General features: G+C 31.2%; 1 protein-coding gene across 1 annotated transcript; it reads left to right on the top strand.

Moving 5' to 3' along the window:
- The first annotated feature begins 8711 nt into the window (after positions 1-8711).
- Positions 8712-17169, top strand: LOC107369791 (uncharacterized). Its single transcript, XM_015937768.3, has 2 exons — positions 8712-9612; positions 14871-17169. Exons 1-2 carry the CDS (start codon positions 9390-9392, stop codon positions 16328-16330), a joined length of 1683 nt encoding a protein of 560 aa, XP_015793254.2. The 5' UTR covers positions 8712-9389; the 3' UTR covers positions 16331-17169.
- Positions 17170-24257: the final 7088 nt, after the last annotated feature.

Here is a 24257-nt window from a genome sequence, read left to right as displayed (position 1 = left end):
TCTCAATTTTTTACCCAATTTTGTGGTCATTTACTATCAATAGTTACTCTGGACTTTACCTTGCTTTTTTCACACATTTTTACCCTTTTTTACTTTTCTTTGCTTCTTCTTCTTGGTTTCTTTGCGTAACAAACATTTTGTTTACTGATTCACATTCAAAGTTGCCAAAAAAAAGTATTTGTTTTTGTTCATTAAATTTTCGTGATTAACCTCATGTTACCCTTATTTATTATCATACAGATTATTCCATTAATAAATTGTTATCTCTTTCAATTTTGATGTTAATGATGTAGAAACATGCTCATTAATTTGTTAATCTGTGAGTCAATTTTGGATCATCATCATCAGTCGAAAAGTGGCAGAAGAAGAAAAAAAGTTACATCATTTGAGCTTCTTTATTCAAACACAAAAACTATCCATGAAAAAGCAAAGCAAAACCTAGATGAAGTCAACATCATGAGCCATGAATTACCATGGAATGGGGTGAAATCATTGATCTAAAATTGAAAAAAAACTTCTATTTGCAAACTACAATGATTTGCCCTTCAAAACCCAAAAACGAGGCTCCATCATGATGGAAGAGGATTGAGAAATCGAAACAAATTTCAACTGTTCAACAACGAAAACAACTGAATAAAAAAAACTGTTCAGAATCTGTTTCACCAGAAATCTGCCTCTTTGGCCACTTTTTGTTTTACTTTTTCAAGGTTTACAGTTCAACAATCATTCATGTTATTGGTTTTAACATGCAATTTCCCATTGATTCACCACTAAATAGTCTCAAGCTTTACATGATAATATTGAATTCAATCTCTCACGCAATCTCCTTGAATATTAAATTATCAAGTTTAAACGTTGCGCAAGTTTGTTTTCAAAGAAAATGAAATTTCTCTTTTTTCTTCAAATTCATTTCATTTTCCAGCAAAAAAATGAACCAATTTCAATGGTCAGAGTTTTATTGGTTGAAAGAGGCAAAACTTTTGCTGAAAGGCCAACTTGTTTCAACTGGCAAACTTGTCCTGAAAATGATATTCATTGTGAGCTGTCAGTTGAAATTGGTTAAATACATTCCTAAAAGTTCTGTCAAAAAGTTTAAGATTGAGAATGAAAATTGAGCGAAACTTTGTAAACAAAAACAAATGGTTGACATGCATGAAACATGAACAATTTTCAACATGGAATATCATTTTGAGGCTCATTATCAATTCATCTATCAAAATGAGATAATCAATTATAATAGTTAATAGATAGGCGATAAATTGATAATGACAAATAAGCTTTCATATCATCAATGATTGTGTTCAGTTGAAACAAAAAATGTGTTAATATTTTACCTTCTCTTGAATATCAAAGGAAGGAAAAAAAGTTGATTGAGAACAATCGAGTTAAATAGACATTTATTGATCAATGAAAAAAAGGATAAGATGATGATGATGATTATGGCCTGATGGTGATGAGGATGAGATGAGAATCCATCAAAATTGATGACAACAAACGCTTCTTAACTTTGCTCTTTAACTCAATTTAATCAAGAGAAGTGTTAAAGTTATCAGTTAAAGGTTTTTTAATCATCATCATCATGTTCATCTTTAAGGTGATTTACCTTTAAGTTGTCAGTATCATTATTGACACTACAATGGGAAGTTATTCAATTAACTTTAGTTTAATGTTGAGATTTCAAGTTGTGTTCAACTTTGATCAGAAGAAGATTTGTAATCAAATAAATGATGAGACTCATGATGACTATACACGCGTCTTGAACCACGAGCTTCAGGTAAAGTTAATATTGCACTGATTGACAGGAACCATTTCATTCAACATTAAGCCCAAAATTGAAGTGAAAAAAAGATGGAGAAAAGTTATCTAATGATAATGAGAAAATGGTGAAAAATAGAAAAATGTTGAACCTGTCATCCAGAGGAGTTAGATTGCTCAATGAGCTGAATGATTGTTCCTGATGAGGTTAATGCGATCCCTTGAATTGTCCGGTAATCATCATGGTTACAGATAACTGGAAACTTCCATTAGGCAACTTGTCAGCGAAAAATGCAATTTTCTTATTCTTCTTCTTGTTTGTTCCAAGAAATGAACATTTGAAACAATTTGTTTTAATTTACTTGTGATCGATGAGTACTTGAACCAAGGAAGAAACACGATTGTTTTCCAGGGTTGTTCAAGTAGTCTGAAATGAGAATGCAAAATGAACATTTTCCAATAATTCAAGGTTCGATTATTGACAGAAGAACGAAAAGGTTAACTTTTCTCTCTGTTCATTATTTACCCTGATAATGGAAACTTCATTTTTGCGGTGCATCTTGACGTCATGAGAACAGATTGACTTCGCTCTTCAAATGGACTAGTTAATGCTATTTTCATCTTGATAACTGTCCTTGGATAACACATTTGCATGATTAACTGAAATTTATGCCAAAATTGTGCAAAATAAAATCAATGCTTCGAGTGCTTCCTTGGACGATGGTCAACAATCAGTAAATTGTATTTTCTGAATCAAACAAGTTTCTTCGTGCAAACAGTTTTGCCCAAAAATGTTACAATGGATATTCAATTTGAACAATGCAACACATGCCAATTCAATTAACGAACTTCTTTTTCCGACGCTAATTTATGCAATTTGCTTCCAGCTACTGTTGAATATTGGATTCAAGAGTTTGGTCAACAAAAAGAAATGAAAAAAGGCTGGAAAATGGTATAAAAAGCTCAATGGTTTAACTGTAATCATCTATTCGAGTTTTCCTTCCCTTAAATTTATTCATCATGATAAACAGATGTTCGGATGATTTTATTGATTTAATAAAAGCTTCTGCTTATGGGTTTGAATAAATTGCAGAAAATTCAAGGTTCAACTTCAGTTTGGGAAAAGTTTTTAGATGTTTAGTTTTCGCTCAGTTTTCATCGAAACAGCTTAATCCAATAAAGCTTCAAAACAAAAGGTTAGTCTTGATAGACTTGAACATGTTCAGCAGAATTTCATTGTAAAAGTTTCATTCCAATTGAAAGAAAAAATCAGAAAATCTCAAAATCTCAAAATGGATCATTCTTTTTTCGCCAATTCTGCATCAATCTTTACCATGAAATTTGTTCAATTTATCTGAGAAAAATTCGATTTCGGATAAAACGAATGTCACTTTAGTTTACATTTTCTGTTACTTAACTTGTTCGTTGGTAAGTGAGTTGACTGGCTTGATTAAAGACTCAACTTGTTGGTAAAGTCGACGAATTGTGATGTCTATACTTTAACATGGAAATTCTGTGTAAATATTTTTCTGTTGCGCATGAATTGACTCAACATTTTCATGGGATGTTGATGGCAACCAATCACAATCAGTATTACACTGAATGCTCTCATTTTTCATGCGCAACCAAAGACAATCTAGACTCATCTAGGTCATCGAAACTCATTCACTGAACATTCATCACTCTTTTCATCAACGAAACGCAAAAAAAACGCAAAAAACAATTAAAGCAAAATTTGCACAAACAAAAAACTCGCCATCAAAGCAAACATTGTTGTTCAAAGTTGAACCATTAAAAATTAAAAGCAATTAAAATGCTCAAATTTTGTTGTATTAAATGGAAATTCATCAAAAAAGATTAATCGTGATTACCAGGCCAATCAAGTATTCGAGGTGTTGAGAGGGAAATAAAGGTAACTTGGAAAAAAGGTAAAGAAAAGGTAAAGAAGAAGAAAAAAAAATAGAATAACAAGAATAAATAAAGTTGCATGTTTATCCATTAAGAGTTTGAATATTTAATTAACAAGTTTGAGTTGAACAAGCAAAAAAAAGATGATAAAGTGAATCATTGAGTGAAGAAAAGATTCAATTTTGAATGAATCAATTGCAATGTTTTTTGCTAGTCAGACACGCTCAATGTAAATGGATTGGAGATTTACTTTTTTTTTACCTTTTTTTGGTTACAAATTAAACTGGAAAAAGCATCAACATCAAGGCTAAATAAAACACTCAATGTTTGCTTTAATTTTTTTTATGGAACCGGTTTGGTCTTCTTCCTTTCTCTCTGCAATGGTCAATCAAGGTAAGAGTCTTGCACTCTTCTGTAACATCATATTCATCTTCATCTTATTCATCCCTGTCTTGAACATTATTCTCAACCTTTCATGTAGTCAATTCAAGTACTTCTTCCTCTTTGTTTAACCTGAAAAAAAAGTTTTTCTCTCATTTTCGCTCTTCTAAACTTCATTGAGAAGGCCCTCATCAGCCTCGATTTGTGGCGATCAATCGTTTATTCTTGAACATCATGTTGTCATCAACACATGATGATATAAATTGGAAAAAATTTCAATGAAATTAAAGCATGAATAATTTGTAACTAAACTTTTATTTGTAAACAAACTTTTTCTTTTTCATCAATGAAATGGCAATAATCGAATCATTTTTTCTGCTCAGAAATTATCATGAATCAATTTTTCAAGATTCTATTTCAGACTTTTTTTGCACTCTTTTCATGATAAATTTACATGTTAAAATTATGACTAACTTTGGCATTTGCAAATCATTAAATCATCTCTTTATGACGTGGTTTGGTTAAGAGTTATTTCAAGTTTATGCTAACGGAATTATGTCAATAAAAAGATCTCGTAAAAATTTCAAGTTAAATGTGAAAGATTGACTTCTTTGGTTCGTCATTGGGCAAATTGTATTAACAATTTGAAATGCTAATGTTGAATAAAAGGTTTCAATTGTCAATTTTACTGTTACAGTCGGGATTCCCAAATGTCTCATTGTTATGTACCAACGAAACGTGCTTCAAGCAAATTAGCCAACAAAAGTCAAGTTAATAATGGAAAACAAAGTTCACTAATTGATTTCAAAATAACCAAGACTTTAAAGTTACCTTTAAAAATGAATCAAAATCCAAAACCAGGAAATCTAAAGGTAAAGCAACTAGCAATTGTAAGTAAAGGCTACGACAATCTGAATGGGAATTTGGGTCTAGAGCATCTTGACGCTTCCAAATTTGATTAAATCAATTTTTCGCTCAAAATTTGAATCATTCATTTTTTCTTGAACATACCTAACATGACGAAATTTTCCAACGCAAAGAAAACCTTTTCCGATTGCGATTATATGCTTTACAAGAGTTCAATATTACCTAGAAATCAGGCGATAAAGTCGTTCGTTTGTTTTCCTGTAAATTTTAAAATTTTGATCATTAATTAGGACGAAAATTGAATCTAATAATTGCAAGCGAAGATTATTTTCCGGTAAAAATATCTGTAAATAGCAAGAGAACTAATCTCACGAAGTGACATTATGGGAACATAAAGCTTTAATGGTTAGGTCAACAGAAATATTGAAAATTGAAAAGGTTGTTGTTCAACTTGAATTGGTCAATTTAATGGACAGAATTGCTTTACCTTGTTGATATAAAAAAAGAAGGCAAAACAGGAATGACAATTTGAACTTGAATGTGAATGATGGCAAAGAATGAATAAAGCGATGACAATAAAAGAGTCTAAATATAATAATAATAATGAGAAATTATTAGTTTCGTGACAATAAATTTGAAGTTTACCAAGTAAGAAAATATAATGATAAGTTGAACATGAAAATGATGCAAAAATGAAATAACAGTCGGACCTTTTCCTCGATCCTTTTCAAGGTAGCATCAGGTATATTAATCTGAGCAACTTTTACTTTCATTTTTTTTCTTCTTGATTCATATTTTTCTTCTCCTTCTCTCCCTTTCTCTTTTACCTGGTTTCTTTTCTTGAATCGTCATGTTCTCATGTTTTATCGGTGTTTCCCCGAAAGAGTGAGAGAGAGAGCGAGTGAAAAAAAACTCTAAAGTCCGTTGGAATCATGCAAAAACCATCGAACAGAGAAAAAAAGAGAGAAGAAAAAAGTAAGAAAAGAAAGAAAAGGATCCTTCGCTAGTTACCATGGTCAATAGTAATATGATGAAAATCAGGTTGGCATGAATTTATTTCTCTTTTTCATTTATTCGTAACTATGATTCCATATCAAGGTCTTTCCAGTTTTCAGCTTTATTCAACTTCTTTAGCCAAGAATAAGCTGAAATGAAGAGCAAAGTTGGTGAGTAACAGCTATGTAAAAGTGCCAGTCAATTAGTCTTTCAGTTTTTCCTCAACAAGAAATTCCGAGACAATTTGCTTTTCCATTCAAGAAACATTGTCATACATGGTTAATCACCCTGAAAGAATTTAAAAAATAACTGAAAATATTAACTTTTCAAATTCGCCTAAAAGTCAACTCGAATTTTGTCAACTCATTTTTTCTCACTTTTCCATTTTCTACTTTTCCAAATGTTTATCTCGCTCTCTGTTTCCGGTTACCTGGAGCTTCATTATTAAGAAAATGAGGAAATTGAATTTTAGCGAATCTCGAAAATGAAGATTCAAGATTCTCATCTTTTAAGCCTAACCAGGTCAAGGTTTCATTTTACTTTCTGCTTCAATTAACTTTTACTTTTTCTTTTCGCCACTCATTTTATATCAGCAATTAATTAAATTTAAACTCTTCTTTCATTATCCATTCAATTCTCAGGCCAATTTTCATGATCTTGTTATCCATAAAACCTGGACTCGGCATTAGTTGAAGGCCTGTTGAAACAATAAAAAATGAAAAGGTTGAAGCTGGGAAAGTTAATGATTGGCAAAACTAAATTAAAAATTGGAAACATTCAACTGTCAATTGTATTGAATTGTAATCAACAATTGGAGACTGATTTTTACTTTAATTAGTTTAATTGATCAAAGATGAATTAAGAAAAGAGTTGAATTTTTTACATCCAAGGACTTTCTTTCATTGCGATTAACATTTAAAATAATTATTAAAGTACAATGTAATATTAAGGCTACGGGAACGACATTGTCTAATTAAGGAAGTTTTTACGATGAATATGAAGGGAAAATGATTGTCATTTCATAGTTGACATGTTAAATAACTTTTCTTGCTTTAATAACAAGAGAAGAAAACTGGAAATTATGAATAACATGAGAGGGAAACCAGAACAACGTTAATTCAAGATCACCAGATTCATGGTGAACTGATTAACAGGTAAAGGCACGCAATCAAAACTCGACAACAACTCTTCTGCTTCAACATCAACTTCAACATTCAACATGCTTTTTCGTCGAATCACTTTTTTCCACCAAAAAGTTTCAGTTCATCTTTACATTTCAAGATTAATTGCTCTTTGAGTAAAGAAGGCAAAACTTTGTTGAAAAACTAAATCAAGATCAAGTTGAAATTCATAATTAGACTTTGACTTTCGATTTTCCAAATTTCAATTGTTTCCATTTTTTTCATGACCAACTTTGATGATATTTTGTCAAGAATGGAAACATTTCATGGAAAACCTTGGACAAAGAACAATTTTCTTCTTCAAGATCAACTTTCTCATCCAATTGATCAATGGTCAACCGAGTTACAATTGAACAAGTTTCAAAGTGTTCACTTTCACATTAACTTTACCTAAACAATATGATAACTTTTATCCAATTTTCTTGTTATTACTGAATGACCTCGTTTACTGATTTTGCAGTTGTATTCACTTCTACTTTTGATTACCGTGTTCATGATTCTACTTCTGAATTTGCTTCGTTTTCACCTCATTTCACCTTCATCTTCATTCTGTTAAGCCACCTTTTTCCCACTTTTCCCTTCGCCGTTAAATCAGATATTCAATTCAAACTGTATACTGATGCTAATCCAATTGATTTTGTACTTTGACTTTCATTAAGAAAATGGTGAAGAAGAAAAAAATGAAACTTTCATTCGATGCTTTTTTATATCATTTCATCTTTTCCACCTTTAATGCAAAATTAGCCAATTAGTCTTATAAAAAAATGAAGTTTTCAATATCTTCCTGAATCCAATTTGTTTATCAAGTTTACCTTTGCTTTTCATGCGATTCGTTTCATTTTCCCTCTAATAGAGTTTCATTGAGCAACAAGAAAACGTTGACGTTTCTCATGTTAACTGGTTCTTACCTACTGAAAGTAACTTTGTTTTAACATTTTTTTTTCTTCTTCTTCTTCTTCTCTCACTTTCACCCGATTCAGCTTACCAAATGGCTAAATTCATTGCATGATATTTAATTCATTCTTAATCATTTCTTCCCGTTCACGGCATGAGATTCATTGATTAACCTTGAATTGGCCAACATTATTTAAAAATTACCTTCGATTTTATCGCTCGACAACATTTTCAACTTTTATCCTTTCATTTAGTTTTCTTCATCTTCTCATCAAACTCTTAAGAAATTCAAGAAGAAAAAAAACCAAGAATTGAAACTTTGAATAAAATGAAACAAAAAGAATGACAAAAGAAGGTAAAAAATGTTAAGTTTCATCCATTTTCATTGACAGAAAATTCATTAGCATAGACGATGTGTAAAGGTGAAAAACAAAGCTCAGCTCTCCTTGATTATCATGAAATCATTTCAACCAATTTATAAAGATGATTTATCCCTGAAATTAATATACATAATTCAATTATTGTTCACCTTGTTTCTCCCTTTAGCTTCTTAACCGTCAACAAAAAACATTTTCATCTTTTACCTAATTGAACCAAGGATGATGAAGACGAAAGACGAGAGAAAAGAGATCAACAGCAGAAGAAGAAAGAGAAACCAGTTTTTCGCTCTTCATCTTGATTCCCCGGTTGATTATGATGTTGCTGTTTGTTGTTCATCTTGTACTTGTTTTCATCACTTTACATGTTCTCATTGTTGGTCATGATTGTCTTGTAAACTTGATTAACTGTATTATATATCAATCTTGTACTTTACCTTTTCTCACAACTCACCTCAATTGTAGCCCGATAACAATTGAGTAAAAATGAAGCATTGAAGATTCCTCTTCGATATCAAAAGTCAAGTTTCACTTTGAACATTGTATTTGTTTAGGTTTCGAAAGTGAATGGCGAGATTTATTGACAAATGAAAGAAAGGCAAGAAAAAGGTAAAAGAAAGAGAAGATTATTTTACCTGAGCAAAATTGAATGTTACCTTGAAATTAAAGGTAAGTGAGAATCGAGTGAGTTCGCTGAGTGGCAAGTGGCTACGCATGTGCCTCTTTGACTCACTCATTACTTGTTCATCTCTCTTCCTTGAATCGTTTTTTGTTCACTTTTTCAACTTTTTTTGTAAAACAACATTAACCAATTGATAAACAGTGTCAACGTTATTTTTTCACTTTGGTTTTGTACTTTTTTTTGTTTACCTTTTTTTAATCCATTTTTCAATCATTGACATTTGAAAAACGCTTCACCATTTATCCTCATCAGTTTTGTTTTTTTCGTTGTTTTCGTCTGTTCGACTGGTTACAACTGTTTTCGTCTCATCATTCATTTACTCAATCAACTGCGGATTTTACTACTTAAATGAATCAATTGTGCAAAGTTTGCGGTGAACCAGCCGCTGGTTATCACTTTGGTGCCTTTACCTGTGAAGGATGTAAATCTTTTTTCGGTAGGACTTATAATAATCCATCAACCATTGGAGAGTGTAAAAACAGTAATCAATGTGTGATCAACAAAAAAAATCGCACTTCATGTAAAAGTTGTCGATTAAAAAAATGCCTTGCAGTTGGAATGTCCAAAACAGGTAAGATTTCTTTTCAAATTTCATTCCTTTTTCAATTGACTAGTCAATCAGGGATAAATTGAATTAATTGGTTGAAACAGTTTAGAGTAAATTTTATGTGAAAACAGCTCCAAATGGTGAAAATCAAAGCATGTTTCAAGTGAACATTTCTTTGATTCGCGCTTCGAATCTTGAAGTTCACTTGGATAACTCAACTTTTAGGCAAAATTAGATTAAAATATTTTCATTTATTAGGAACAGTTTGACAATTTCGGCAACTAATTCTTGATCATTTAACCTTTAACCACTTGAAATGCTTTTAGTCAGTAAAAGGTCAATATTAATGGCTTTACACTGGCCATTGGTTGTGATATGCTTCAAAAAGCCAATTTTCAAATTTCTCTCCATTCTCTTGAAAGTTTGTTTCAAATTTTTGTACAAATTGCTATAGACCTGGAAACACTTATTGGTTAATTAACTTACTACCAACTTGCATTAATCAGATCGTTAAATGACTTGTTTAACTAAACATGAACACAACGTAAAAGCTTTTTCTTTATGTTTTTTGGTCAGACATTTAACTCTTTGGTAAATGTTTAATGATGAACATTTTTCTCCAATCCTTTTCAATCACAGTGTTTCCATATTTTCTCAAATCACTTTATCAAATCGTTTCATCAAAATTATATAAATGAATCGATAGACGAACTGAAAAGTCTTGTTCAATAAAAAATTTCATGAAAACATTTGGAAACATTTTTTGTTTCATGAAATCGAAAATGTTGAATTTGAATCTTGATTTTAATGTGAAGAGCAAATGGTGAAAAACTTTTGGCAAAGTTAACGAGAAAATGATGAATGAAACAAATGAATGAGATTAAGATGGAATTGAAATTTGAATGAAGATGAATCAGTTAACAATTATGAACATTTACCTTTTGGAAACCAATTTAAAGCTAATCATCAAGCAGGTGATACAAACACAAAACTCGACTAATCATCTGTTTGACAGTTTTCATTCCCTAAGTTACTCAATTTAACTTTACAATATTTTCTCGGTTAAACGATGATAATGATTTTCAAAACTTTTCCGATGATTCCGTGAATTATTTAGCGAGAGATATTCACATTCATTTCATTTCAACATCTATTAACTAGTAAAAACCCTTTTTCGTTGATAATAGTAATAACATTTTCCATTATCAGAAAGGAATCTCAATTCCACCTATCATCTTCACTGCCTGTATCCATTTCCAAGTGTATTATTTTACTCAATCAAGTAAAGGAAAGTAAATGATTACCTTTTCAATTTTCACTCAACAATAAGAAGAAAAGTATTAGTCGAATCTTTGACCAGAATTCAATCGATTGTTGACTGAAAACTGAGGAAATGAGAATAAGAAAGAAAAATATGAATTCTTATGTAACCTGACTTCGACAATATCGTTGTCGATAAAGATGAGTCTAAACTTGGATCAACTTTTCGCTGATCATTTCAATGATTTTGTTTTCATGAATGTTTCCAATGTTTAGCCGATCAAATATGCGAAGAAAACAAATCAACATTTTTAATCGTTTAAAATTATCTGATGATCTGTTGAAATGGCAACCGGCAGATGAATCAATTAAAAGTCTATTAAAAATTGTTAAGTATAATTGTTGAATTAACCAGAGATGAGTTTTAATGAAACAAAGAAAAACAAGGAAATTGATTCAATTTCTTATTTCCAATCGCAGAGTTGAAGACAGTTGCAAGAAAGGGAAATGTAATGATCATTAAAAATGATGATTAAATGATTAGCTAATGTTATTTTTCCCATTGAATTTCAATAAATTTGAAATATGATAAAATTCAATTAAATGTTGACCAGAAAAGATAACAGTAAAAGTTGATTTCTTGAAAAAATAAACTTCTTTAATTGGAAACAACTTACCTCTATCTGATTCATACCTGATTCCAGCCTATCAGGTTGAACCTGAAAAAAACAAAAACGTTTATCAAATTAACTATAAAAGCCTTTACCAGTCAGACCACCCCCTGCACCCTCCCACTTCCTATTTCATCAGCAAATGAGCATGTCTTGAAATGTGTCAAAAGCAACAAGAGAAACCTATAGATGCAATTAAAATGTTTACCTGGAAACAAAATTCAAGAGAAACCGTTTTCTCTTCACCTTTGATCAACCAAATTGGTCGACATTTTTGCTCGAAACAAAATCACTCGAAATGTCGTTCAATCTTTCCTCCTCAACAGATGCTCTTGGTTCAACCTCTAACCGTTTTAATTGAATCAACTTCTAGTTAACTGTAACTTTGATACTTTGCACATTTCTGGTTAAATTGTAATCTTATATTCATTTGTTGCAACTGATTAACTTGAAGGCAACTTGAAACAAAAACAAACAAAATGCTCGGGATTCATATTTCGCCTCATTTTATTACTTTGTTGCAAAGTTGATTTAAATTCCTAAACAATTTGAGAAGGTTGAACATTATTGATTAACTTATCCTTTAACTTGTTCAACCCATTTCCCAACTAATCTACTAAATGTGAATGTATCATGTAATCATGAGCATTTACCTTTCATTAAGTTTACTTTGATTATTGTGTTTCAAGATTTGTTATCCAGATTCTGGAGAGGGAAAAGCCATTATGAGAGATGTTCATTCAATTACATGTATTGATGCAAGATATTCAATGATATCAAATGTTTTCACTTAAACTTTACACAAATCTCATTGTTATCAGTTATTGGTTTATATCATTTTTTAGGCCAAATCACGTTCTATTGTAATGATGATAATTATCATCTGGAAACTCATGAATTCAGTTTAATTTTCAACTTTCAACAGCATTTCATCCCTTCTTTTGGCATGAAAATTATTTACATTTTTTGACAAAAAAAAACATTGAATCACGATTTTACTTCTCTCGATAATTAACAGGAAAAGTTTCTTCTTCTTCTTTTCCTGAATTATCATTTCATATCGTTTGATTATCGTAACAAAAATGATAACGTTCAATATTTACAAATTGAAAGATTAGTTAGGAAAATGAAGAAACAAACAAAAGCAAAGCGCGAAAAAAGGTCAACTTTATTCAATCAATTTGCTCAGCTAATTGTAGCCAAATTAAACTCTTACCAATTGATTAAATTGTACTTGAAAGTTAAATTGTTAAGTGAATGGAAACAGGTGTAAAATCAATAAATATTAACCTTGATTGATGTTGAATGGTTAAATGTAAATTGCTAAATAATTGGCAAATCAAGCAACAACAAGATGATATACTTAATGTAAACCTTGATCAGTTTCACTTTAATCAACAGCATGAATCGAAAGGATGACAAATTATTCAAATGGTCAACCTTAAAACATTGAAAGACAATGAAATTAAAAAGCAAAGACGAACAGAAAAGTTGATTTAAAAGTGAAATCAAAACTCAATCGTAAAAATCATTTAAACCAAAAAATCAATGATTTTTATCCCTTTTTAATAGATAGTTTCATCCATCATTTGAATACTTTTCCAACTCCATTCAGTGGCACAGAAAAATCGAAAAATAAAAGTTTATGTTTGTTTCGTCGAGTTTTCAATCGATAATAGATTTCAAATTTCGATAGATAATCGAAAAATCCCAGGAAGCGAATATGAACATTGGAAAATTGGTTGTTTTCTGACATTCTTTTAAAATGATTAAGTTATTTTTTTCGTTTTCTGATCGAGTCTTAGATGTTGTTCAAGCTCGTATTTTCAGTGTAAGTTTGAAAGCTTAGAAAAGCAGATTTGAGAGAAGTTACGAATCGCGAAATGGGTCATTCATTTGCAGACATTTTGTTACCTGTAAACCCATTGTGAGAATTGAATGAAAGATGGAGATTCACTATCTCATCCTATAATTGAGTTTAAGATTTAATTGATTGGTAAATTGCAATAAAGAAGAAGAAGCAACAATTCTCGTGATGGAAAATTTTAATTGCATTTATTTCGTTAATCTGTTGATCAACTTGTTCCGATCAATTATCAAGGGTTGTACTTAGCTGCGTGTTTATTAACGAAAGGAAGTAAACTACGTCTTATTGGAAACGGAAGTCGACTCACTAAGCGAATGAAACAAAAAAAACGAGAAAACAGATTAAATTAACAATTTTATTCACATTGTTTCAAGAGGTAAAAGCTAATTGTGTGAACTTTGTTGACATTTTTGTCCACAATTAAAAGATGATGACAAACCTAAAGACAAAAAGAAGGGAAAACAAGGTTCCGAAAAAGTGGTCAATCAATTGTTTCCGTTCATCTTTAGCAATATTTACTTGGTTCGCTTAGCTCGAGCAACGGCAACCCACCCACAAGAGTCGAGGGCAAGGTGGACAACCTTGCGTTTAATTGCAATTCATTGTTGGCTTCCAGTGATAATCTTTGCCTCTGTTCAACTTAATGATTGGTGTAACTTGAATCACGTTTAAACGCAACTTCAATTATTATTAGGGCGTCAGGTTTAGGTGCAGGTTTGCCATTGGTAAAGGTCCTTGTAAATAGTAATTTTGATGCAAAAAAAGAAGATCTTAAAACGGAAAAAGATTCACTTTTTTTTCTCTCTTCTCTCCTAATTAAGAAAACAAAATAGTTGATCATCTCTTAATCAACAAACTGTCAGGGAGGGAAAACAGCATTACGGTTTTTGGGATAATTTTTTCTTCTAATTCATTAATTTTCGTTACCTGTAAACCTGCACAAAATTAGTTACACAAAAGACATAAATTAAAGTGTTGTTAGATTGTTCAATTATTACTCTCAAATGTTGCCAGTAATTGACTTGTTTCCTTGGATAGAAATTGAATCCAACTCTAATGATTCTCTTGGAAAAAACGGTTCAATTGATGTGAGCATGATGTTTGTAATCATGAGCATGATGATTATGATGATCATGATCGAGATCATGATTGACACAAAACAAAATGAAAAGAAGAAGAGAAGAAAAACAATTAAATTTAAATGACCTGATGGGCTTCATGATTAATGCAACAGAAAAGGAAACAGAAACATTGATGGAAATGAATTGAAATTAAAATTAGAAAATGAAGAAAAAAAATTGAAAGATTTGTTGCCGGAAGGGTTTAACCTGTGCAAAGCCATTTCAATTTATTAAATTATCTTTGCAATGTCATAAATTGATAATCAGCACCAATTAATTCAATTAATTAACTTGAAAAGCATTTCTAATTTTTTCTCCTTTTCTTTTGTTCTTTTACCTGTTTTGGTGGTGATTAATGAACAGGATCTCGTTATGGACGTCGATCAAATTGGTTCAAGTTACATTGTGCTCTTGATAGTCAAAATAATCAAAGCAGTTTAACAGGCAACTCCAATGGGCCCATTCAGATCAGTGAATCGTTCAATGAAAATAAAGATCTCGTCAATCAAATTAAAGCTGAAGCCAACTCGAGAGATTTACTTAACCTCAAGAGTCCCACCATGAATGGTTCCAACAATCACGCCAAGAGCAACAATAAAAATAGTTCAACAAACAATTTAAATGGTAACTGCATCAACCATACACTTCACAATATAACTAATCATAGTAATGTGTTTACAAGCAATGGAAATGCTCGTGTCAACAACACTAGTAATAATAATAATAATAACCATTCTTCACCTGGACTTGCACCTTCCAATGGACAATCGCCACTTGAGACGAGTGAAGGTTTAGCCAACCTTAATCTTCCCGAATCTTTCTCAATGATTCAAACTGTTGCCAAAGCTCTGGGATTCTCTCCTTTTGATCCAATCAATTCCTTCATGTTGCAACGAAACGGTGAACCCAAAGTAGACCTTAAACTGTTCAATGCTGCAGCCGCTGTTCAAGCCTCATCCTCCAAGTCTAATCATTATTCACAGTTTATCCATCCATTGAACATTTCCTCATCTTCATCTTCCTCACCGCCACTTGCCACCTCGGGTCAGGCTTCACGGGTTAACCTATCCACATCAGCCATTGGGTCAACAATGACAACCTCACTGTCCAACTCTTCCAGTCCAAATGTAACCCCAAATGGGAATCGAGTAGACACTCCCAATGGTAACCTCAACTTTCCCTATCATCACCCTTCCACCGGTGGCAGTCCTCTACACCATCCTGGTCACCCTGGTCTACCCATGTCTCCCCTTGGATCGACTCTTGATCCTTCCTCGAGACTACTCTTTGCTGCTCAATTGTTTGGTAAAGGACTCAATGTTTTACCCAAAGAATTCAATAACATTAACAACTATTTCCTCAATCCAAGTTATAATCGTTTCCTTCCAATTGGATCCATTAATCATCTTGCAAAGTTGACATCAGCCTCACCCAACCTCAACATCAAGTCAACACCACCTTTAACCTCTGAACTTCTCTATGAGCAAGAAAGGCCAATTGATTTGTCCCGTAAAGCGTCCAACATGAAGAGCTCTTCCAAGTTAACCAAGTGCATCAAACAATCTGTTGGCTCAGAAGATGAAGAAGACGAAGAAGATGAAGATGCAGAAGAAGATGAAGACACTGAACTGTGCCTTCACGATGACAACAACAATGCAACAAGAGACGAGGGGAGCAAGAGCATGATAGGTGATCATGATTCAGGATTTTCACCCTCTTCCAACGAGGACAATATTGTAGCCACAACACCACTTGACCTTACAGCCAAAAAGTCACCAACTCCACCACCTTCAGTTGCAGCCCCAATACCACTGCCCAATTGAGTCACCCAGCAGGACAACAACAAAAAGGTCACTTCAAACTGTGTCTCTAGCAACAAAACCGAGTCCAAGTTTTATTCAAACAAAAATGAAAACAATTGACATCATTTGATCCTTTCCATCAAAAAAAAGAGTCACTAACAAAGACATTTCTTCCAATTTCGTTGCCATTTGACGATCTCATCCAAAACGGTATTCCGTTAGTTTCCAAATTAGAGTAACTCTTCTTCCTAATCTTGTATCATTAATTCATAAGAATCATCATGATCATCATTCTATTCAATCTTAATCATTTAAAAATATGCAAAAGAACCTTTTTTCCCCTCATTTTCAAGCATTTTAATGCAAACCTTTTTTGTATCTTATTGTCTCACCAACTTTTAATGTCAATGCTTTTTTTCAATTTAAATGTATAATCATGATGATAACCATGATGATGATTAAACTAATGATTCTGAATTGAAAAGAAGGTAAAAAATATTGTTGAACAAAATGGACTCCAGCAACTTTGGAACTGCAAAGGAAAAGGAAAAAAAAACCAAAAAAGTTATTTTGTCTAATGATATGCAAAGAATGGAGAAAATATTTAATTAATTGTTTCGCCAATCGTCCAAACTGTACAAAGAAAATACGAACAAAAAGTTGAATCGAAAACAAAATCGAAATATTTTTCTTTTTCACAGATTTTTTCATCTTCCATCATTGTAACAATCAAGAGTTTTGCTTATAAAAAAAACACCCAAAATTGAGTCAATTAAAAATTTATCACAATTCCTTTCCCAAACATATTTAAGTGCAATTAAATTTGTTAATAACAATTGTCACCAATTTATCCTCTTCAATCACAATGTTTCCATTTTCTGTCCAAATCACTTTATACCTTTTTTCATCACAAATTATATATAAAATGAATCGATAGATGAGCTGAAAAGTCTTGTCCAATAAAAAATTTCATGAAAACATTTGGCAACATTTTTTGCGTTCCATGAAATTGAAAATGAATCTGAATCTTGATTTTGTTGTGCAAATGGTGAAAAAGCTGTTGGCAAAGTTAACAAGAAAATGATGAATGAAACAAGATGAGATTAAGATGGAATTGAAATGAAGATGAATCGGATAAACATTTACCTTTAACCAATTTAAAGGCTGATCGAGACGATTATGCATCAGGTAGGTGATACTTTTACCAGTTAACTCTTGGCCAATTTAATTAGGGAAACATTATCATTTCAAATTAAACAAACAATCATTTATCATGAGCAAATATCATTTAACATTCCAACATCATTTATCATGAAAACATTAACATCATTAACATTTTCTTATCTTTTTCTTTTTTACCTTTTCTCTTCAACAGAATACATTCAGATTGAAATCTTGAAGCCAATGAAAAGATCGCCTATTTACATTGAAACACTGAAGGCAACATTTAGTAACACTTTCATTGTTATTACAATAGTTTGACAATTTTCATCTTTTCATTGTCTTATTAGCTTTACCTGGTTTCAATTGATTGCTTTGCTTTTCATCAACAATTTACTATTTTAACGATTCCTTGATAAGTGTTTATGATGAGCAATTGATTTGTCTTTACATGATTTTTGTCTGAACAAGTGAATATAAAAAAAGATTATCCTTTTTCTTGCTTCTTTTTCAACCTTTTTCACATTTCTTCAGGCTATTTATCTTGTGATTTTTATCGGACTTAATTAAATAATGTAATGATGAAAAGTGCAAGCGTTTTAAGGTGTTAATAGTTTATCATTTACGTTTTAAGTTTCTTCTTCTTTTTCTTGTTTTCTTTCTTCATTCAACTTTTTTTCTTTTTTGGGTAAAATGTTGCCTCGTTTTTCCTCAAACTGTTGGCACGAGCCTTTTCAGTCTTGCTTGATGAATAGTTGATGAAAGATAGAGATGAAAATGACCCCGCCTTGCTATTAGTAAACGCACCTTGGTGAGTCAATTGAAATTTTGCTTTGGGCTAAAGTTGCCTTTGAGTAGTTCAACAATAATCAATATAAAGGAAAGCTTCTTCATTTCATCATTCAATCATTACAATTTGTCCAATTTGATGAAATACTTTAGTTGGACATGAGATTCAGCGAAGAGATTTCATTTCAGTTACAAAATGCTCAGTTCTTCTATAGAGACAGAAAAATTTGATTGATTAGAACTGAAATCTATGAACAATTTCATATTTCGTTCAACGAAACTTGCACAACGAATCCATCCAAAACTCGACTAATCACTGTTTGACGATTTCCATTCCTTGAGTTGCTCAATTTCGCTTTTCGATATTCTTTTGATTTAACGATTGAAATGCTAATAAAAAGAAATATTGAAAATGAATTTTGTAATATTATTCTGTAACATTTTGGTGCAATGTTCAGATAAGTTTGAACTTCATGAAAATAGTTGATTTTAACTCAAACAGGTTAAGGTAAAGATGAAAATTTGATTTTGAAACTTTTCCATTTTTTCTCTTAAACTTTCATTCCTTGGTTAAATATTGAACTTACTTTCATTTGTTTTGATATTAAGTATTTCAATTGATTAACATGGAAAGTGCAAGTGACATTAGGAAAGTTGCAAGCGTTTAAAGGTAAAAGTTGATTGAGTTATTTTGCATTTTCTGTGCTCTTTCCGTTTCATGATTACAATGATTTAGCGATTTAAATTGAAACCATCCACTAAACTGTCTTCAATAATTGTAAACATGAACAAAACAATCAATGATATAATACAATAATGATTCAAGTATCTTTATCAGATTCAATTTTCCTCTCTTTTATTCAACGATTAAAGCGTAAAAAAGCAATCATTGCAAGATAATGAAGCTTAACATGAAAACAAAAAGTAAAGATGAAAAGAGGTAAATAAAGGTAAAATAAAGGACAAATGGACAAAATCAATTTTCACTTCAATTTTCATTGCTTTCATTTGAAATTCAAACTCAAAAGTTGAACCATTAAAATTGGACAAAAATTTGCAATTTCCGATCTCAAGTCAAGTATTATTTGAGAAGAAGAAGAAAAAGCGAAAAAAGCCAATTCTCATAACTGATCAACAAGAAGGCGATTTATGACCATTCATCTGTTTATTGTTGAAATGAGCAATTGATATTTGTTAGGTTATTTATGTACATAAATAGGACAACAATTACAATAACGAAAAGCTCTCAAAGGGAAGTTGAATCTTTTTAAGCGCAACTAAGTACTTTGTGTTTATTAAATAGTACAATACAATAAAAAGAGACAAAAAAATGTACTTTCGATGTTACCTGTTAATAAGGTCACTTATCATCATAATCATCAGTATCACCATTCACCATGTTCATCATCATAATCATCATTTTCTCTCATTCTTCTTCAACTGACCTATTCAATACTGTTGATGATCGTCATGATTAGAGAAGAAAATATTTTTTTCTCAAGATTCAGCTGAAAAAAGGCAAAAAAGAATTGAATTGCTAACGAAGATAAACACAGCGTGAGTTAACATGCTTATTGAGGCGTTACAAGGTAAAACAATTTGTCACCTCATTTCATTTCAACATCTATTAACAAGTAAAACCCCTTTTTTTCGTTGATAATAGTAATAACATTTTCCATTATCAGAAAAGAATCTCGATTTTTTCAATTTTACCTATCACTGACTGTATCCATTTCCAAGTGTATTATTTTACTCAATCATGGAAAGTAAATGATTACCTTTTCATTTTGATTCCAAGAAGAAAAAGATTTATCAAAAAAATGGTCAAAAGTGACCAATGATGAGAATAAAGTTTTCAATGAAATGTTGCAAAAGCTGATTACAACAATTTGCCAGTAAAAATATCAATTTCCAGTAAAGAATTGAAAAAGTGTTCATTATTGGCGATTCAGTAAATTCCTGGTTTACTCATGATAACCATTGATTTAACCATTTAATGTCATTACGAGTTGATTAGAAAGGAAAGCAATCAAAGGTTTGAAAGTTTTTTTTTCTGAGCAAAAACATTTTTCTCTTTTTGCTTGATTAACTTTTCAACTTTTAAACAATGTAACTAAATCTTAATCGTTTAACCTTTGAACACTTGAAATGCCTTTACCTAAAGGTCAAAGATTAATGGCTTTACACTGGCCATTGGTGATATGCTTCAAAAAATGGAAAACCAATTTTCCAAATTTCTCTCCATTCTCTTGAAAGTTTGTTTCAAATTGTTGCACAAATTGCTATAGACCTGGCAACACTTATTGGTTAATTAACTTTACTACCAACTTGCCTTAATCAGATCGTTAAATGACTTGTTTAACTAAACATGAACACAACACACACAAAAAAGTAAATTAAACTTTTTTCTTGTTTATGTTTTTTTGGCTCAACATTTAATTCCTTTGGTTAATGGTTAATGATGATGAAAAGCAATGATATCAATATTATCATTGAGTGTATAACAAGAAAAGCCATTTATAACTCAATCGTAAAGGGAAGAAGAAAAGATAATTTCATTTTATATTCTTTTGTTCTGCTATTCAATGATGAAATTCAATTTTTTTGCTTCTTTTTTCTTCTTCATCTTTTAAATTGTTCAATTTTCAGGGGCAAATTAAAGGTTAATTTACACTGGAAATGCAATTGAAACTGATTTACAGACAAACACTGAAAACTCCTTTTTTTCTTTACTCTTTTGTAGTTTGCCAATTATTGTGGAAAATGCCAATGATTTGTGGTGTATCGTGCTACCTGAACGTGCAATGAATTTATAATTCAACATCAGGTTTACATAACAGCAATATTTGCCTTTATTTAAATCATTCAATTACTTATCCTGATTTGCGATCCATTGAGCCTACACACTCACCCATACTTGATAATGAATACCTTGATATTAACCTCAAGGAGATGAAGCTAATTTAGGAAAAGCTTGCACCTACTTGATGGTGAAATGATGAAAAATGAACTTCTTTTGTGATTCCATTTTTTGGTCAACTTGGTGAATTATTGAGTTTTTTGATTAATTGCTTTTCATACTTGTTTAACTAATCAACTAATTGTTATTGAACATGTTTAACATAATTGGATTTTCACATTTTTTCATTTTCCTTTTTCTTGATGAAATGTTATTTTGTATTATCAAGATTATTATCGTTAATGTTTCAAGTGAAGGTTAATTTAATTGTTTCAAGTTATCCTCATGTTGATGTAAATCTGATTGCAATTTAATTGTTGAAAGTTGAACAGATTGTCGAGATTCACTAATTGACCAACAATCGAAGTTTCACTTTTTTCTCCATTTTTTTTACTTCTCATAACGAAATGAAATGCTTTCTTATTGATTATCATTTGGTTAATCATTTTGGTTGAACGAAACACAAAAAAGTGAAACATATGATTGGGCGGCTGATGAAAGGCAACAAGTTTCAAGGTAAAGACTTGATGATATCATGGTGATGATATCATGGAGAGTCAACAAAGTGGATCTGTTTATCAACCATTTTCCTGGTCCAATGAAAAGTAAAAGAAAAGATGAAATTATCATTTTCATTGTACGGAGGTGGAAGTAAAGTTGCATGTTTACAAAATGAACAAGAAGCGACTAATATTGTTATCATAAAAAAATCGAGTTATCTTTTTGTTCCAAAATTAATATTCTTGTGATCTTCAACTAATTCAAGGTCAACTCGGAACAGTAGGTTGATAAATGGCGCAATCAGGTGGGTGATCATCATCATCAGCATCAACATCATTCCTCATCTTTACTAGATCCAGAAGTGACAAGAACCTTGACATTCGAAGTTTACTTTTCTCTCTTGTCAACATTTCAATCAAGTGGTTGATTAAGGTTATCTAATTATAAAGACTTTGCAAGTTGATTAAAGATGAACCCAAAAACGTTGATTACCTGAGTAGCCCTACACAAAATTGTCACTCAATTGTTAATTGTCAATTCACTCATCACTCAATACGAAAGAAAAGCCATTTTTATTCTCGAATTGTTGACTTTTGTTTCAATTGATTAACAGTGTTTCAATTATCATCATCATTATGTTAATGATAAACACACTCAGCTGAAGAAAGCAATTGTTGTTGTTGCCTTGCAAATTGATTAAGTATAATCAAATTATGTCAATAAAAATGAAAATAAATATATAATAAAGGTAAGTAAAGGTAATAACAGGTACACATCATTGTTATGCTAATTATTATTGTTATCAAAATCAAGTTATAATGGAAGCAGCAGAAGAAGAAGAAGAAGAAAACTTGAAACTTTATGAGAATAAAGTTGAACAAGAAGAAAAAATAATCTGTATTATCAATATGAATATTGATAAAGTTACAAATTAGCGTGAATATTCCCTCCTCCTTCAGGGTAAACCTCACATCAACATGATTTGTTCAACACACACAAAAAACACACATAACACCAAATACCACACACGCACAACACATACAAAAATAAGCACTTGATATTAACACAAACACGCATTTACAAAAGTTGGAAGAAGAAGAAGAAAAAGATGAATGAAAAGAAGATGAAAAAATGTTCAACTGCTTCTCATTTTCGAGTTAATTTGCTAATAAGAGAATCAAGGTAAAAGAAGATGAGAATCGGTATTGAACAGGTTCCTATCAAGGATGTAAACATGAGGAAAGTTTTCTTAAGGCATGAAAAGGTCACCAACAGCATAAACAGTGCAACAAATCGTGCAACCAGAGTAAATCTATTATATTATAATACGACATTCAGGTAACAGCCAACTGAATCTTTACTTGTTTCTTACCTTTAATATGATTTATCTGCACTAAATAAATACATGTATATCATTCAGTGCCTCTTATAGCAAATATTATCACAAGCAAAAAAAAAAGCTGAGCAAGAAAAGAATGGCCAGAAAATGGTTAAAATTAAATAATCGTTTAGTTTACAAACATTTTCATTTACTGTAAACTTACCTTTATTTACATTGATTGTTGTTTGACAGGTTTTTGCTTTATTATATTTTACCATTTTATTGGCGTTTTTTTTTATATTCTGTTTACATTGCCACTGACTTTTTTTCGGTGTTTCTGCCTGCTTGCTGCTCTTCAAATCATTTGTTTCTACTCTTGCTGAGTCTTGTTCCAGGTTTCATCGACAAGATGATGCTCAAGACAATGAAGTGCAGGTTAAAAGAAGAAGAAGAAGAATGATTTAAGGATAATTTACTGACAGAGCAAACCTGATTCTTGATATATTGCAAGTTTAGTGTGATTTACCTTGTAAGTTTTTACCTTTACCTTTTTTTTATCCAAATAACTGACACTTTAACTCACTCTTCATCTCACTTGTCAAATATTTCTTTACTCTTCTTTAACCGTATTGAACTTTGGTGACTTCAACAATTGCCTTTTAATTTCATTTTATTACTTTTACCTGCAACTCGCCATTTCTTTAGCCTTTTGTTTTTAGCCTTCTTCTTCTCCATGTTCAATGATTATCATGTTTATCATAACAACAATGCATATTTACATTGAATTAGCCAAGGAACAAAAGAAAACAATTTTTACCTGTTCAAGATTGTTATTGATTCTTGTCTGTGTGTTAACCTTTTTTTTCATTTCCCTTTCATCAATTGAACTTTTAAAGCAATTTACAGAAGCAATACAAAAGATTTTATTGTTTTAAATTTAAATTTTGCATTTTCTTGCTTTCTTTAAATGTTTTTCTTGTAATTGAAAAAAAAGTCCAATCTTTTACCCACAAAAATGTCCAAATCTGTAAAATTAAACCACGAAACTCAGGGAAACCTTAACAGTTAACCTCAAATCAGGCGGACTTAACGAAGCAAAGGAAACAGACGAAGGCAAACAGGAAACGGACTGGCGAAATGATTGAACAAAAAAGGGAAACAAGAAGAGAGAGTAAAAATTAGAAATGATGAGATGATGAGAGGGAAGGAGACCCTAC

This window comes from Tetranychus urticae, chromosome 1 (assembly GCF_039701765.1).
Source record: "Tetranychus urticae isolate SD_2017Ah chromosome 1, NJAU_TeUrti_SD_1.0, whole genome shotgun sequence".
NCBI classification, from domain to species: Eukaryota; Metazoa; Arthropoda; class Arachnida; order Trombidiformes; family Tetranychidae; genus Tetranychus; species Tetranychus urticae.
This window is presented reverse-complemented; position numbering and strand designations above follow the sequence as displayed.

Coding starts and splice junctions, on each gene's coding strand:
- LOC107369791 (XM_015937768.3), top strand. CDS start 9,390: ATGAATCAATTGTGCAAAGTTTGCGGTGAACCAGCCGCTGGTTATCAC. Junction 9,613..14,870: donor AGTTGGAATGTCCAAAACAG/GTAAGATTTCTT, acceptor ATTAATGAACAG/GATCTCGTTATGGACGTCGA.